Below are 16010 nucleotides of genomic sequence, written 5' to 3' on the forward strand. Positions count from 1 at the left end.
TGTTGTTGAGGCCTCACGGGCACTGGAGGTTTCTGTGCCCCCTGTCCCCGTGCACTCGCTGTCTGCTCCAGGGCCGTGACACAGGACAGGGGACACAACACCAGCCACAATCTGCACAGGGGCAGTGTGCTAACAAATTGCTCACTTGTTCCCTGCAGCTCCTCTGTTTAACTCCAGGTCCTTTGTGCGTTCAGCTGAGCAGATTTACCTAAATGGAAAAATACAAAAGAAAGTCAAGGAGCAAATAGAAAAAGTGGGAATGAAGAAGAAAGGTTGAAATGAGAGGTGGAAATGTTGCAGGCAGGCATGTGTCAGAGGGATGTAAGGAGGCAGGGAGCAGGTGGAATGCCTTGAGAGGGGGGAGGGAGGCAGAGCTCAAGCAGAGAGGTGTTCCCTACCAGGCACCCCCCTGCTCCTGCAGGATGAACCCCATGCATGCAGGCAGTGCCCTGTCCCTTTCCCCACCGTGACAATGTTCCCAGCATGGATCAGTCTTGAGCTGTGTGGTGTGAAGACACTGCCTGTGCCAATCCCCTCTCTTTCCAGTGAGTTTCATGTGGAAGGTTTTAAAAAAGAAAACCTCTAGCAAGGGAAGAAGAATTACTGTAAATATTCAATTATCATGACAGCTCAGCGCTCAAATTCCATCACAGATGAGAAGTTTGTCTTATTTAGCATAGTTTAAGCTTCTGAACCTGTCCTTCTACTCATCCATTCACACAAGAGGCCACAAAATAGTTTAGTGATGCCAGAAATGAGCTGCTGTTTCCCTCAGAAGAGATGCATATCACCTTGTTCTGTCATGATAAAGGGGAAGAAGGGGAAGGACTCACACCCAGTACTTTTTTTTTTTCTTTCCTCCCCTTCCCACATCCTAGACTCTGTCTAACTGCCCCCAAACCTTACAGAATTTATGGTGTTTACTAACATGACGTGCCTTAAGCAGCCAAGAAAGGGAGGAGAACAAGAATGGAGGGTAGTCAGGTAATGGGGGTACCCTCAATCGTGGCACTGAGCTGCTACAAAGCAAGGACAAGGAGCCTGGGAGTCTCCTGGAGTTCAACCATTTTGTACTGGCTGTAACATTTCCTTGGTTTACAAACACCCAGGAAATATGAACCTCCTGAAAAAAACCTGCGGGCAGCTTCTGATTGGTCACTCCTTGCAATGAGTCCCTTTGACTCTGTGTCAGCCTGATGTCACCCCCACGTGTGGCACTGGGAGATGGGGTTTCAGCCCACACCTAGAGTGGGTTGAGTGTCCAGGGTTTCCAGGCTGTGGGGAGCAGGGCTGGCTGGAAAATGATAATAACAAAAAGAGCTGGGCTAGTAACCCCTGAAATGCTGCAGATGCCTGGAGACTCCAGCAGAGTCACTTAGGGATCCTATTTCATTAGAGAATGGAGGCAACATTTATATTTTATCAGTTTTACCCACACAGAAGATGGGTGGGGTTTTAGCAATCAGTGAAGTTTCACTGCACCTTGGTCACCTGCATTGTGTGGGCATGCTACCATTGCACAAAGAGAGGAGCGAACATAAGCCGATGCTGAAGTCATCACTAGAAATGAAAAGGTGAAAATGAGCGGCCCTAATGCAGAATGACACTGGAATGGCATCAAAGTTGTTTGGATGCAATCTGCATGACTACAATAGTCATATCTCATCTGCAGGGATTTAAGCATCCTGGATTTCTCTGCTATTACAGCCAAGACCAGGAGGCCTCAGGAAGAACTGTAGGCAAGAAGGGGTCTGTTAATGGAGCTGGAGCCTCCTAGGGCTGAGTTAATTTTTGTTACAGTTGCTCTCAAAAAGATTCAGCGTTTGCCCTTTTCTAACCCATCCTTGGGAACAGCCTGCTGTTTTCCCTGGCAGTGTGATTGTCTGTTCAGCTTTTTTATCTGGCTACACTGGAACATAATGGCAGTAAATCTGTGACTCTGGCCACTGAGGGCTGCAGGAGGCTGGCTTGCTGCTGTCTGAACCACAGGGTTGAGTTAAGGCAGCATTTGTCTTGTGCTGAAAGGACCCACGGTCACTACTTGGATGACTGATAATTTTCTGGTGACACAGGAACTGTACTATATAGGTGGCAAACTCATTCCAGCTAGGAGAAGGCAGTGATGTCCACTGGGTTAAGGTTACTCACATGCTGTAGCCACAAGAGGACAAAACCCAAATGGTTTGAAAACATTTTAAAATTAATTTTGCACGGTTTAAGGCTAAGAGAAGATGTCACCTCCATTTCACATCACCCCTAGCCCTGTGCTTTTCCCCTGTGCTTGGTTTCTCTGAATATTATTCAGGACTTCTCATTTGGCTCCTCCCAGTTAATAAAAAATACTTTCTGAAATTAGATGTATTTTGGGCTAACAGCTTACTTGGCATTTGACTCTTGTCTTGGGTTGTTCTGCTACTGCTCAAATTATTATTTTTTCTTTTTTTTCCCTTCAGAGGCAGTTCTCTTAGGAGATAAGTGTTTTTGGGAGAGGAAAGGAAGTTCAGTGGGCCTTCACCAAGCTTGAGGCCTTTATGTTTCTGTGCACATACACACCCCACAACAGACTGCAGCGTGGGGGCTCCTTCAGCCCGGAAGCTGCTCTGTGTGTCAGCTCTCTGTGAAGGGCTGCTAGCTCATGGCCTGGGAGCAATGTAACTGTAATTCCAAAGTTTCAGCAGGTCTGTTTAATTCTGAAGCAACAACATGCTGATGACACAATCTTGCTTTATTTGGAGCAAGGTTGGTCAGTGCTGACCCAAGGCCCTTTCACTGTGTGCCTTTGCACCACACAGGGATGTCCTGGAGTCATCTCCACGCGTTTTTATCTCTGTGTGTTCCTCCTCCTTTCGTACCTGCTTCCAATTTCATCTGACTGCATCCCAAGCCTCTGTCTATCACTAAGTCTTTCTGTAGGCTGGTTGAACATTTCTGCTTGGCTTGGGGTCGGGACTTTTTTTGGGCGTGGGAATATTTTGATTATCTGCATGAAATCCCTTGTCTCTTCTTCTGCACTTGGTTTATGTGGAACTGACAGCTCCAGGGAGGTAAATGAATGCCACTGCATTTCAGAGGAAGAATTATTTCATGCAATTACCCTAAAAGTGCAGGAGAGAACAGACTGAAAGGAATGAGGGAGAGAAAGAAAGAGAGCATGAGAGGGGATAATCACAACACTTCGACAGGTTTACCCCATCGTGTTTGAAAATCTATCACTCTGACAAGTCCCCTTTGTGAAAGGTGTAGACAGATAACCAGGCATTAGCTCTTCAAGGTCCTCTTGAATGGAGGGTAATCTATAGAAGGATTAGTCCACTGCTCCATTTCACTCAATGCCTCTCCCTGATTATTTTTTACAGACTGGCTGTACCCCATTTCCCTCTCAGTGTCTCACTTAAGCTCTCATTTAATTCTCAGTGATTCCGGGTCAGGGGAATTTGGGTAAACTTTCTGTTGACTTGTGGGTCTTTCTGTAAAAATTATGTTTTTGTTCTGAGAAAGGGTGCAGTAACCTTTCTGCAGTGCCCCCAATAAGGCAGTGCCTCCAATCCCTTCCTGTCTCCTGACTCTTGTTAAAAGGCCAGGGAAAAGGGAACTTTCTGTAGTTTCATTATTCATGTCTGAGAAGAGATTCAGTAGAAGCAGTTCCTGTCCTGACTCTGCTGCTATTTCACCTGCCAACGTTGTCACGCTCTTGATCCCATGAGCAGACCAGAGTTACCCAAGGGAAGCTGCTGACAACAGCCCATGTCTTCCTGGAGGCCTCATGCATCTCATGTTTCATGAAAACATGTCCATGAAAGATGATTTGAGGTCCTCAGGTGGAAATTTCTGGCCAGGATTATCATTATATCACTATAATTATCAAATTATCATTATATGATTTCCTGCTGTGCTTTTAAAGAGACAGGACATTTGCCATACTGGGCAAGGAGAGAACGCTGGGCTAAGGATTGCTGGGCCAGGTCACTTTTTGTCACCTGCACCTGCTGCTTTTGCAGCAAAGCCAACGCATGAGTCACACCTATTTGCACTTTGAGGTTATTTACAGCATATGTTGTTGGGTTAGGAGAGCTAAGGTCTAGCATATGTCCTAAAATTAGGCTTTTCTCCTTTTGGTTGGTGTCAAAAAGGAGTGATTCACAGCCACGGGGGAAGCCTTTCCACCTAGTCAAAGCAGTTAGTGCTTTAAGTGAGAGGGTTTATTTCTGTGTGAGATAAAGCAGGTTTAGCTAAAGCTGCCTCCCGAGACACAGCCTGCAGTGGGAGATGAGGGGAGCACAGGGAGCACCCCACTGTGCTGCAGGTAACTCCCAACAACACTGGCCACGTGGCTCCTGTCCTGCTGGCCTTGTGTGCAGGGGCCACCCCACGTGTGTGCCCTGGACAGAAGTGCCAGGATGAAGCTCAGGCTTCATCCCCATAAGAAACTCTTCAACGAAGAGATGATAAACCTGTGACTCAAGCCAAAATTCTGGATTCTTTTAAACTTCCTTTTTCTCTCTTTTTTCTCTCTCTGTCTCCCTCTCTTTCCCCTGCTGCAGGATGGTGGAGTACTCCCTGGACCTCCAGAACATTAACCTGTCTGCAATCCGTACTGTCCGTGTCCTGAGGCCCCTGAAGGCGATCAACCGCGTGCCCAGTAAGTCGTGTTCCCCTCCCACCCCTCCCAGCTCCACTCCTGGGGAGCACATGATCCATAAGGCTGCCTGTGCTGCTGGTGTCCAGCAGGTACAAAGGGAACAGAGGCTTCTGTGGGGTGTGTGCAGGCTTTTCCTCATCCCAGGGCTCAGAGGTGGTATTGGATGGGCAGGAAACAGCAGTCTCCCAGAGTACCTGCCCTGGCCATCCTTTGTGCACGGCCATGCCAATGGAACTTCAGGAACCAAAGGTGAACGATGTGCAGTAAAGAGAAGGGGTTTTTCTTTCTCTTACTGAAAGACATCACAGGTCTAATGATGTCTGTAGCCTCAAAAAGGCCTGTGTGTGAGGTCTGGAGAAGGATGAGCTTCAGGAATCAGGGAGAATTAGTTTGCTCAGGCTTCCACAAGACCTTCCAGATCCTCTAATCTGAAAAAATCTTCATGCCATTACAGGTTAGGGGCACGCACATAGCACTGACTCTTTTTTTTTCTCCTCTTCACCTTGTGCTTTGTATTCTCTCTTTTGTGCCAGCTCTCCCTTCTGTGAGCTGCTGTGTGTGTATGAGCCAGGTCTGGGGCTGTCAGGGCTGTGCCCAGCCCAGATGTGTCAGCCCTGGGAGACTTCAGGCATTTCTTCTGCAAGTTTTTCAGTCTTACTGAATGGCATGAAATCTCCTTGCTGTTCTCCATAATCTCCCTGATCAGGCTGTCGGCAGTGGCTGAGACCTTGCCAGAGCTCTCCTAATCCTCCTCTTAAACTCAGATGCTCCTTTTCCTTTTCTAGACCTGAGAAAGTTTGCACAGTTGACCTCCTAATCTGCATCATATGTTTTCCCTTGTGCCAAAGGAATTTTCATGATGTTACCTACTTCTTGAACATGCTGTGGAGGTGGATTTCAGAGACTCTGGCTTCATGCAAAGCCTTTCTATAAGAGGATCTTGTCCCTCTTCCTGGATGTACTTTTATCTTTGAGCAATAGCCTTGAACAGAAGGTGCTGAAAGGTTTAAAAGAGAAACCAAGGCACAGTCCTGTGTGCTCAGCATGGCAGAAGGGAACCAGACAAAAGAGCCATTGGTTGGGGCACTGAGAGAACAGCCGGGAATGTGACAGGTCCATCATGGAATGATAAAGATGAGGTTCAGGAGAAGCTTTTGGCTATTCATGGTCAGCAAAACAACCCCCCAGTCTGTCTCCATCTCTCTGGCCCTTCTCCAGAGAGGAGAGGACTGGGAACAGCCCTGGTCCTAGGGTTGATGCCTTGAGAGACTGCCTAGAACAGAGACTAGATGGCGTTAAAGGAATAAAGCAGGTATTTTTAAATGGCCTTCAAAGGATACACCTTGGGCAGTCCAAGAGCCTGGCTGTGGCTCCACCCAAGATGGACACCCGATCATGAGGTTTCACACTTTCATAAGCTTTGGTCCATTTACAATTGTCCAATTACAGCTTCAGGTTATGAAGTTCCATCCTCTCAGATTGCTCTCCTCAATTTGCTGTTGTTTACACTTTTTGGGCCTGAAGCTGCAAGTGTTCTTGGTTCTCAGGCTGGAAAAGGATTGCTTTGTCTAAATGCCCTGTGAAGAGAACTTGCTGACACTTTATATGAAGCTCAGAGTTACACACTAAGGCAGTACAGAATCTAGAAACTATGAAAGCTAAAACTTAAGGCATCACCTTTCTGTGAGGGGGTGGCCTGGAGGCTGTGCATGGCAGACTCACCTCTTCCAGGAAGATGAGGGCAGCCATGTGAGAGCAGCCCCATCCTCACGCTGTGCAGCCTCCTTTCCTCCCTTCTTCACCAGGTGTGCCATGGGTTTGTGCTCAGACTGCTTGGGGAGACTGATCCCTGTTATCAGGGTAGACTTAACTTTGGAGGCAAATGGAAACATCTGGAATGACATCCAGTTAACTCTTAACAGTTGTCTGCCTTTTTAATTGCTGGACAAAGGTGGTCAGGAAGAGAGCTTGCCTGGCAGAAACTTAAGGCTTTCTATTAGTCCTGTTTATCTCTTTATTAGAACTGCCCCAGGGAGGAACAGTGTGAGCCATGTCAAAACTGACCTGCTCCATCCATGCAGAGGCACCAGAGAGGCTTTCCATCATCTTTCCTGACCTTTGCAGAGCAGATGCCATTGAATTTTTCCTGGCTGTCCCTGCCCTGACACTGCCTGTTTGCTCTTTTCATTAGTACAGAGCTATACCTGCATGAAATTGATGTTGTTTTAATTTACACTCTGTGGTTAAACCTTTATGTATTTTTCTTGCTACATAAATCTGTGGTAATATGCAGAGAGTGTTTTGGAAGAAAGACATCCTGCCATTAATTAAAGCAAAAAAAAAGAAAGAAAGTGGATTCCCTGGGAGAGGAAGCATTGACTTAAGGGCTGAAAACTAGCAAAGAGGTTGTAAACAAAGGTTTGTGATAAATGGGAATGAGCTGCATTAGAAGAAGGTGCCTAGTGGGCTACAACAAACATAATTAATGGGACCTTTGGCCACAAATCTTTTTTAAATGTCTTTTTAAAGTTCTTCATTACTAATCTGAAGCAAGAGGAAAGTCTATTAGTGAGATGTACTGATGATATCAAGCGAGAGGTGTTGCAGGTGCTACCAAAGAGAGTGGGAAATAGGACAGCAGGAGGGAGAGGGAGATTGAGGTCATGGCTGGGAACGTGAGATGTCTGGGAGAGGCACGGAGTGGGGGGTGGTTGATCCCAAAGGCAGATATTCAGCCAAGTTCAAAAGGCTGTGATGGGCCGGGGGACATTGTTCACCTTGGGCATTTCAAAGGCTTCCACATGGACACCCAGGTAGGGACTGATTTCCACGGGGGAGTCTGGCTGTGTGGACTGAATAATGGCAGCTTATTATCAGGAGAATTGACAAAATGATTAAGAACCTGACTGATTAGAACACTAATGGAAGAGTGCTCAAGTGATCTGTCAGGTAAATTATTTAGTGCCCAAAGAACACTACTGATCTGCCAGTGTTTGAAAAGTCCACATACTTACATGAGAAATTTCAGAAGAAGTTTGAGAAAAATTTTTTACTACCTGAAGAAAAAAAAAAGGCAATAATAGAAAATTAGAAGAGAGGGAATTCAGAAGGAATTTCTAAGGAAACAGTAGTAACATGGCAGAGTAAAATGTTAAATAAACTTATTTTATATTCTTAGCAGGTGGGCAAGGCTGAAGCTTAAATGCCCAAATTCCCAAATTGGATGTGTCTAAATTCTGCTGACGCGTGCTCATCTGCAACATGAAACTACTGAAAGCCCTTCCTCACAGTGACACTCCTGAGGCTTTGAAACAATATCCCACAAAGGGCTGTCAAATTCTATTTACTCATTATCTATGGTACAAAGGATGCATGTAAGGATGTAAAGCCTCTCAGAATCATGACAGAAGAAGAAAGAGACAACCAGTGTATCCAAAAGGTGATAAATGTCCATTGAGAATGGCAGTTTCTACCCAGCTGTAGTTAGGCTGTAAAACTTGCTGCCACAGGAAGTGACACTGTGCAAGTAAAGGAAGCAAAATTGGATTTTCCAATGGGATTTTCCCATCCTCGGAAGTGTTCAAGGTCAGTTTGAAGGGGCTTTGGGGGACTGGACTGGTGGAAGGTGCTCTTGTCCATGGCAGGGAGGTTGGAAGTAGACGATCTTCAATGTCCCTTCCACACCAAACCATTCTGTGAGAACTCTCACGGAGACACTTCTGGATTTCAAACCTCCTTTGGGGTTAGAGCTGATCTTTAGGTACCAGTTATCAGCAATTGACTGCATTTCTTGCAGTTCTTAGCATGATGTGCTACTGACCATTTCAGGTTTCCTGTCTGAAGCAGTCTGGGGTTCTGCCCAGCCTGATCATTCCTCTATTCTCCTGCCATCTGTGGAGCATGCTAGAGAATACATGAAGCACCCATGTCTTGTACCACACCTTCATTAACATTCCCTCTCATTCTTGCATTCCTGACTACAACCCCAGGAACTCTGCCTTTTGGGGTCATGTTTGAAAATACAGGAAATGAGAAGTCAGAGATTGGTCTGGTCCTATTGCCACAGGACTCAATTCCATGGCAATGAGTTGGTGTGACAAGCCCTGCAAGTCACCGAATCAGTGTAAAGAGTAAAAAAATACCCTCCAGGTCTCTGTCAGAGGTAGCTTCCTTCGGCTCTGGCCATGTCTGTGTCCTCTCTTGGGGTGAAAGTCCACATCCATTTGTTGTTATTGTTTTGTGATTGTGTTGCTGGGTGAAATATTGCTCTTTCTGCTGGCTCTTTATTTGTTGCTTCTTCTCAAGGCAAGGCACAAGGTTTGGGGAGAGAGGCTGGTTTTGTTTTATTTTTGCCTGCTTTTGAGCAGTGAATCTGTGATCATTTCTGATAATTTGAATTTCTTGCTCTTCTTTTATTAAGTTTTTTTGACATTTAAGAAGGAAATGTTTCTTCATTTTACTCTTTTTTGTCACATTGGCCTTATGCAAAGAAGAGCCCTTGCATTATGTGTGATGTCTTCCAGCTTCCACTTAAAATTTAGTAGCTGATTCATAATTTGGAAGCAGATTTTTTCAGCTCGATGCACTGTATGCAAGTGAAGGAATCTGTTGCAAAGCAGCTTTACAGAGTAGAAAGTATACATATATGCTAGTACTCTGTCTATAAGTACAGTAATATTTATGTGGAGTTATAGGTATTAGAAAAATAACATTATATGCTTATTATTTGGTGTGCAGGAAATGAAATTTCAGATTTGTGGGAAGTTCTGCTTTTTCTAAATGTGCTTTTTTAAATTCAGAACAAAAATAATCTTTCCCCATCCTTTTTAATACAGCTGTATGCTGCCTAATTTTAGAAGGTTTGTTTCATTTAATGTTTTTTCTTACACTGGGTCCTGACAAAACAGTCTGAAAATCAGAAATCCTTAATCATGCCATTCTAGTATAAGAATGCTTTCCTCTCTTCTTGTCTTCCTTTTCTTTTTGCTAAATGTTTTAATGACTAGCACAGTGTTTTTATTTCAATCAAATAGCAGGTTTTTTCCTAGTACAAGTGCTATCAAATAGCAGTTTTTTCCTAGTACAAGTGTATAAAAAATCTTGATCTAGTTCCATTTTTTTTTTTTTAATGATTGTAATTATAGTAGCTCCATGGGTCCAAATAGACTGGAGTTTTCTCCTTCTCCTCTATGGATCTCAAAGATATAAACCATGCCATGTTATTTTTAGTCTTTCTTATGTTTCACACCAGGTTAGTGGGACCCAGTGAGTGTCACCAGCAGACTCAGGAATACAACTGACATCTCCTAACTCCCATCTCTGCACTCATCTCACTAGACCAAAGCTTCAAAATAAAAATAATCTGAACCATCTGAGTGCTGAAATAGGAAAAGCAGATGTTTAACCTGCATATGCCTGCTTTAAATCTGTATTCCACACCAAGGTACCTGTGCTTGGCACTGTAACAGTGCCTAAAACAGAGTAAGCTGGCTACGAACCCCGCACTTGTCATGGAGGAAAAGTGATGACATTTACTTCTCTAAATGTGTTTTTTAAGAACTAATTTCACTGATGAGCGTGTGTGAAATGAGCTTCTGACTGAGATATATGAGGCTGTAAAACAGTCTCATTTACAGCTAGATCAGACAAAAACCAAGCACATTTGACAGGCACAGTCCTGCCCTAGCAGTTGGAAATGCAAACGGATTATGAAATTCCTCTTCTAAGTGCCCCCCTGGGGTCATTGCTTCGGATGCTTCAGTGTTTTTGCAAGAGGACTTGCTTCTTCTCTTCCAAAACTGATTCTCTGTCAAGAATGTACTCTTTCAAATGACTCTTTTGGAAGTAATTTTTCCCCCCCTCTCAGCTTTATTTGTGAAGCAATAGCTGAAACTCCGATACTGTTGATTTTTCCAAGTATTTTAACTTATCCAACTTGCAGTTCTTTGTATGAGGTGCTCTGCAAATACATTTATGACACCTCAGTGACAAACAACCACACTCTCAACCATGTGCTAATGTGTATACATACAGATTTATCCTCATACAGCCTGAGCAGGTTGGTAAGGGCACAGGAGTGATGTTCTCTGGCAGCACTCTTATGAAAAAGCTAAGAGGTCACAAAGCCCTGTTCATTCCCTGATCAGGCTGTGTGACTGAAATGTATTTAAAGGTGAAGCTGCCAGCTTCCTGTGGGGGACAGATGAGAGATGGGATTGTACTCAGAGCTGCACTGTCCTGTATGTGCAGCTCTTTATCACATGTCTTTATCAAGTCAAGCCCTAAATTGGATGGGCATGCTCAGGATGAAGGGAAACCGTGTGAAGGGGAGCAGAGCAGAATGAAGATCAAGCGAGATGAGAAAAAGGAAGAGGGGCTGGAAAAAGAAATGCACAGGAGGCAAGTGGCAGGGTTTGGCAGGACAGCACACGAAGGCCTGATGCACCTCTGTGTGTAGGATAATGCAGAGAAGAGGCAGGGAGGAAATCAAAACTGATACAAAGTCAAGGACACTATAAAGACTCACAAATATGCTGTTTGCAAATCAATGCATCTCTGAAGCTTTTTAACAAACCAACTGGTCTGTAACCAAACCCACTTTTGCACTGCTGGAGGAAGCCTTCATAGAAGCCTGGAATGGTTTGGGTTGGAAGGGACTAAAGATCAGGGACACCTTCCACTAGAGCAGGCTCCTCAGAGCCGCATTCAGCCTGGCCTTGAACACGTCCAAGGATGAGGCATCCACAATTTCTCTGCATGTTCCAGTGCCCCACAACTCGCTGTAAACAATTTTTTCCTGTACTTAATTCAAGTCTTCAGTCACTGAAGACAGGCTCCAGTTTTATTCAGTTTTTATTTACTTATTATTTTACTTCTTGTCTGATCTCAGTGCTGTTTTTCATGTAGATTACAAGTGTGCAGTGTATTGCCAGGTGTTTAACTGGGTGATCAAAGTAAATTTTGGAGAAAACCCCCCAAACTATAATGAAAATTATATTCTTTTGTTAATGGGGCATCATGGCAAGAAGCCGGGAAACACTGAAATGCAGGAAACAGAGACCTAGAAATGCTTTGTTTTGTATGATACATTGATTAGTTTCTATTTTTTGTGGTCACAGATCATGGGAGAAAGTAATATTTCCTTCTCAGTCCACTTCATTTCTGGATTATTAGCAAGTATTCAAAAGTCACTAATTGTGGGCTTGTAGGTTTTTCAGATGGCTTTAAAGCCATGAGATTTGAAAAAGGAAAAACAATCACAGATTATAATTATTTATTTTTCCTGTGGCTTTCAGACCTTTATACCTGTGAGTCATATCTTTTTTTTCCCACCCATACTAGTGGGGAATAAAAACTTCTCTCCTTTTTTTTTTTTTTTGGCTGTAATCTGAGATTTCAAGTCATAGCAAGATTTCCCACCTGAAGGTCTCTGCCATGCAACTAAAGACTGATGATAAAAATCACAAGAGTCTGTAACAGCACTTCACAATTTGTGTTACTGAAAGTAAAGCAAGCCTGGAAAAAAACAAACAAAACATTACAGAAACCAGTCATAGAAACCTTTGATGGAATCTTTATTTCTCCCTTCTCCTGTAGGGGAACCTGCAGAGCCAGAATTTTAAAAAATGCTTAGTACCTCGCAGCTCCCATTGTGACAATTCTGCTGCCTGTTCAAACAAGCTCAGCCTCCAGTGTACACAGCAATCACGAAAGCCCAGCCATGTATTTTGCTGCCTAAATGGGAGCTGAGCTGTTTTGCAAAATCTGTCCCATGGGACCTATCAAGCAATGGATACCATGGAAATGTGAGCAATAATGACAGTGTATTATGGGGTGAATGATACTGTCATATTACACTAATGCAAATTAAACTTTGTGTGTGTGGGCAAGGCAATTTACAACCATAACCTTAAATTTCTCTATCTTTGTGTATTTTGGGACCGATTCTCCTGTTCACACTCATTTCACGTAACGTCATGTCATTGCCTGCAGTAGAAAGAAACATGATTCATGCTAGTGACAGCAAGAGGAAATTAGCCCTGTTAAATCTTACCCAGAAGTTGCATTAATACTGTTTTACATAATATTTTGCATTATTCTGTCTCACTTAGCACTAGAGATGCGTAAAGAGCTTAAGGATATTTATAGGATGGAGGCAAGTGGCTTGCAGCCACAGCACTGGAGTTGACTTTTGTCCCTGGTGTTAGGTGGCTCCTGCAATTCTGAAAGAAAAGCTGGCACTGTATGTTTTTAATAGACTCTTCACCGAAAGTGAATGCAGTCATCACTGCAGTGATAAATGGGGAAAAAATGAGATGATCACTGAATGAACTGCTGTAGCAGGTGGTAGTAGGTGTTGCTTATTAGATGTTCAGTATTACAAAAAAGAACAGAATGACAGTAATCCCCCAGAGAGACACCTCTCTAAGAAATAATCTGACACCTGTCATCACTTTCCAAGACAGGGTTGCTTAACAGTCCAAAGCTTGCAAGGGGATAATGGCAGGACAGGGAAAAAGGGGGCTACTGACTGAAACCTTTGCCTGCATGCATTTCTGCTCCTGTCACAGATTATGTGGCTACCAACCATGCTGAGGTGGCAGGTGGCACGTACTGAATGTGACTGCTTGTGGAGGAGGAGTTTTTGGTTGTTATCTGTGAACCTTAGCTGGGCTTACAGCACCCATCATGAGGTGCAGCCTGCTGCAGAGCTTGGGTGTCTCCTGTTTGGATGACAGCAAAGCTTGGACTGTGGCCACTCTCTCTTCAGAAATGTCAGCATTTAGGTGTCAAGGTAAATGCTCTGGATTTTCCTCTGCTCTCTTTCTTGAAGCCACTGCAGCTGTGGGGTCAGGTCTGCAATTAGGAGGCTTCACTTCTGAGCTTGCTTCTTCACATCACCTGGCAGCACCACCTGAGCCCCCTTTGGCAGCCTGCTGAGCTCTGGGGCTCTGCAGTGCCTGTGTGTTTATTTGCTCCTCCTCCAAGGAAAAGAGCTTATCTCTGGTTTCATTGGCTTTCTTTTTGGTAGTTGTTTTAGCTGAATGTCTGTTGGGAAGCGTTTTAAGTGATGCATTTTTCTTCCATTCTTACTTTCCTTTTTCATGCTCATGACCTGACCTGATCTGTGTCTTGCTCTCTGACTGAAAAGGTGAGGTCCGTGTTAGTCCCTGGATCCCAAGGGAATTGTTTCTAGAGCCTTGGAGCAAGCTTAAAGGGATTTTTTTTCCTCTTATATGACTGTACTCTAAATCTAGTCTGGAAAGCTCTGTTCCAGCAGGGTGAAGCTCTGCCCAAAAAGGTTTTTTCTGTAGTTTGTCTCTCTTCTGGCTGCCTCAGGCTTAAGCTGAGAAGTACCTTGAAGATAAGGACTAGGGGCACTTAGTGTTTAGACTTGAGTATTCTAAGGGAAGTCATTGTATGAAGATGAGGATTGGTATGCCCATGCTGCTGAGAAAATGAACAACAGCTCTCCATACTGGCTGAAATTTTGTAAGTGCTCCAAATGTCATGTTTTGATCTCTTCTGTGGTTACATGGGGAGTGACAAAGATAATTTGAGGTTATGTCATCAACAGGCTGTGTAGGATGAGATGCCTGAGCCAGTCAGGGATGCCAAAAGGCTTTGCTTGTCAGTAAGGCAAGAGTAGGGATTTGGTGAGGAACTGAGCAGTGCTCCTGAGCTATGGATCATGCTGACCATCTGCAAGTGCTGAACCCCCAGCTCAAAATGTACGCTGCAAATGCACCCGGAACCTGACAAAGAGATTGGTGGGAAGACTTTGCTTTTCTCTGAATGAGCCCAGTGTGTCTGGGGCAGTTTTTCCTTAGCCGCAGAACTGGGTTAAGATCTCTCAGTACCTCCTACTGTCTGTCAACTGGACCAGTGTTTCCCCAGAGTTGATTTAATTTGGGTCTGGCCATCCATCTGGACATGCTTTCTCTCTTGCCTTGGTGCAAAACAGGCAGTGATGGTTTGCAATGTGAGTGAGGCTGGCTTTGCAGCTTGAGGACAAAGCATCTGGAGCTGCGTGCTGGCTCTTCCAGCTGAACTCCTTTAGCTTGCATGTGTTGTTTGCAGAAGAGGCCTCAGTTAGAAGGAATGCATCAAAAAGAAAAGATCTGCATGGCAAGAAAAGCTGTGGGTCATAGTATAGGTCAGCTTGGCAGTGTGTCTGCTGTTGGACCCACAGCTGATTGGTGTCTCTTGTTAGTGTTTGGCCTAAGCTGGATCTGATGTTTATGAGTGCAATGTGTGAAATGACAGCCAAGCCTCGGGTCAGCAGGAGATCAGTGAGGATGGCCACAAGTTGGAGCACCAGCTTGCACTGTGCACACAAACTGAGATTATTTTAACTACAGGGGTTCGCTGCAAAATTAAAAGAAAAGAAGATGGTGCACGTCTCTCTGTGTGTACTTTCTGCACTATCTATCTGCTGGAATGGTTCCTCGGTTCTGAAAATTTCCATAAAGGAGCCTGCACAGGAGAATGCTGCCAACCCCATGCTAGCTGGATGGACTGCCATGTGTCCTGGGGCAGGGGAGGAAGGAAAGAAGGCACGCTTGGACAAGCAGCCTGGCTGAGGGACATAATGACACTTCAGTTTCTGCATTCTGCAAAATGTCCTGCCAGCTACAGTCACAAGTGCTGATGGGAGGGAGATTTGGTTTTGTTCCAGTTAAAATGACAACTGGTAGCTTGGTACACGATGCAGGTGAGATGGGAGCTGAGAATTATGTTCTCTTCCATTGCTTTACCCTAAGTGAGGGAATGATGGCGTCAAATCTCCTTTTGACTTCATATGCGTTGGCTCTGTCCCTCACGCTGTAGCTGGGGAGGACTGAAAGCCTCAGAGGTGAGAAAGAGCAGGGTTTCTCACCCCTCCTCAGCCGGTCCCCGTTCGTGTCACAGGGGGGTTAGCACCAGGGAGTGAATCAGCTCAGCTGTCCTGGGGCTCGGGAGGAGGCAGGGGGGACAGAGCGAAGTGACAGCGCTGCTGTCACCGGCGGTGCCGGGCACAGCTCCCCGCACCACGGGCTCGGCTGCCCGGGGCCCACGCGGCCCGGCCCTGCCCTGCCCTGTCCTGTTCAACCCGGTCCTGCCCTGTCCAACCCGGCCTGGCCCTGCAGAGCCCTGCCCGGCCCTGCCCAGCCCGCCAGGCCCAGCCTGCCCGGCCCAGCCGCGGTGCCCTCGGGGTGGGCACGGCAGACGAGTCCACTTAGCTGCGATAGCCAGGCTAATCAGGGCTGATGGCGAGTGTCGGGAGGGAGCTGGGGCCACTGTGGTGTCTGCTGAATTTGTCAGGAAGGGCCTGTGGGTGCCACCAGACTGAGACAGACGATTTACCTCTGAACCACGGAAGGAGCTCAGA

The 16010-nt window shown here is 45.3% G+C and overlaps 1 protein-coding gene across 7 annotated transcripts in view; it reads left to right on the forward strand.

Annotated features, from left to right (window-relative positions):
• Positions 1 to 16010, forward strand: part of CACNA1I (calcium voltage-gated channel subunit alpha1 I) — a 164104-nt gene that overhangs the window by 91273 nt on the left and 56821 nt on the right. For all 7 annotated transcript variants that reach the window (XM_074539414.1, XM_074539416.1, XM_074539412.1 and 4 more), the window contains one exon: positions 4542 to 4639. In XM_074539414.1, coding sequence (XP_074395515.1) covers positions 4542 to 4639 — 98 coding nt within the window. The remainder of the gene's footprint in view (positions 1 to 4541; positions 4640 to 16010) is intronic.

Source organism: Zonotrichia albicollis, chromosome 4, assembly GCF_047830755.1.
Source record: "Zonotrichia albicollis isolate bZonAlb1 chromosome 4, bZonAlb1.hap1, whole genome shotgun sequence".
Taxonomy (NCBI): Eukaryota; Metazoa; Chordata; class Aves; order Passeriformes; family Passerellidae; genus Zonotrichia; species Zonotrichia albicollis.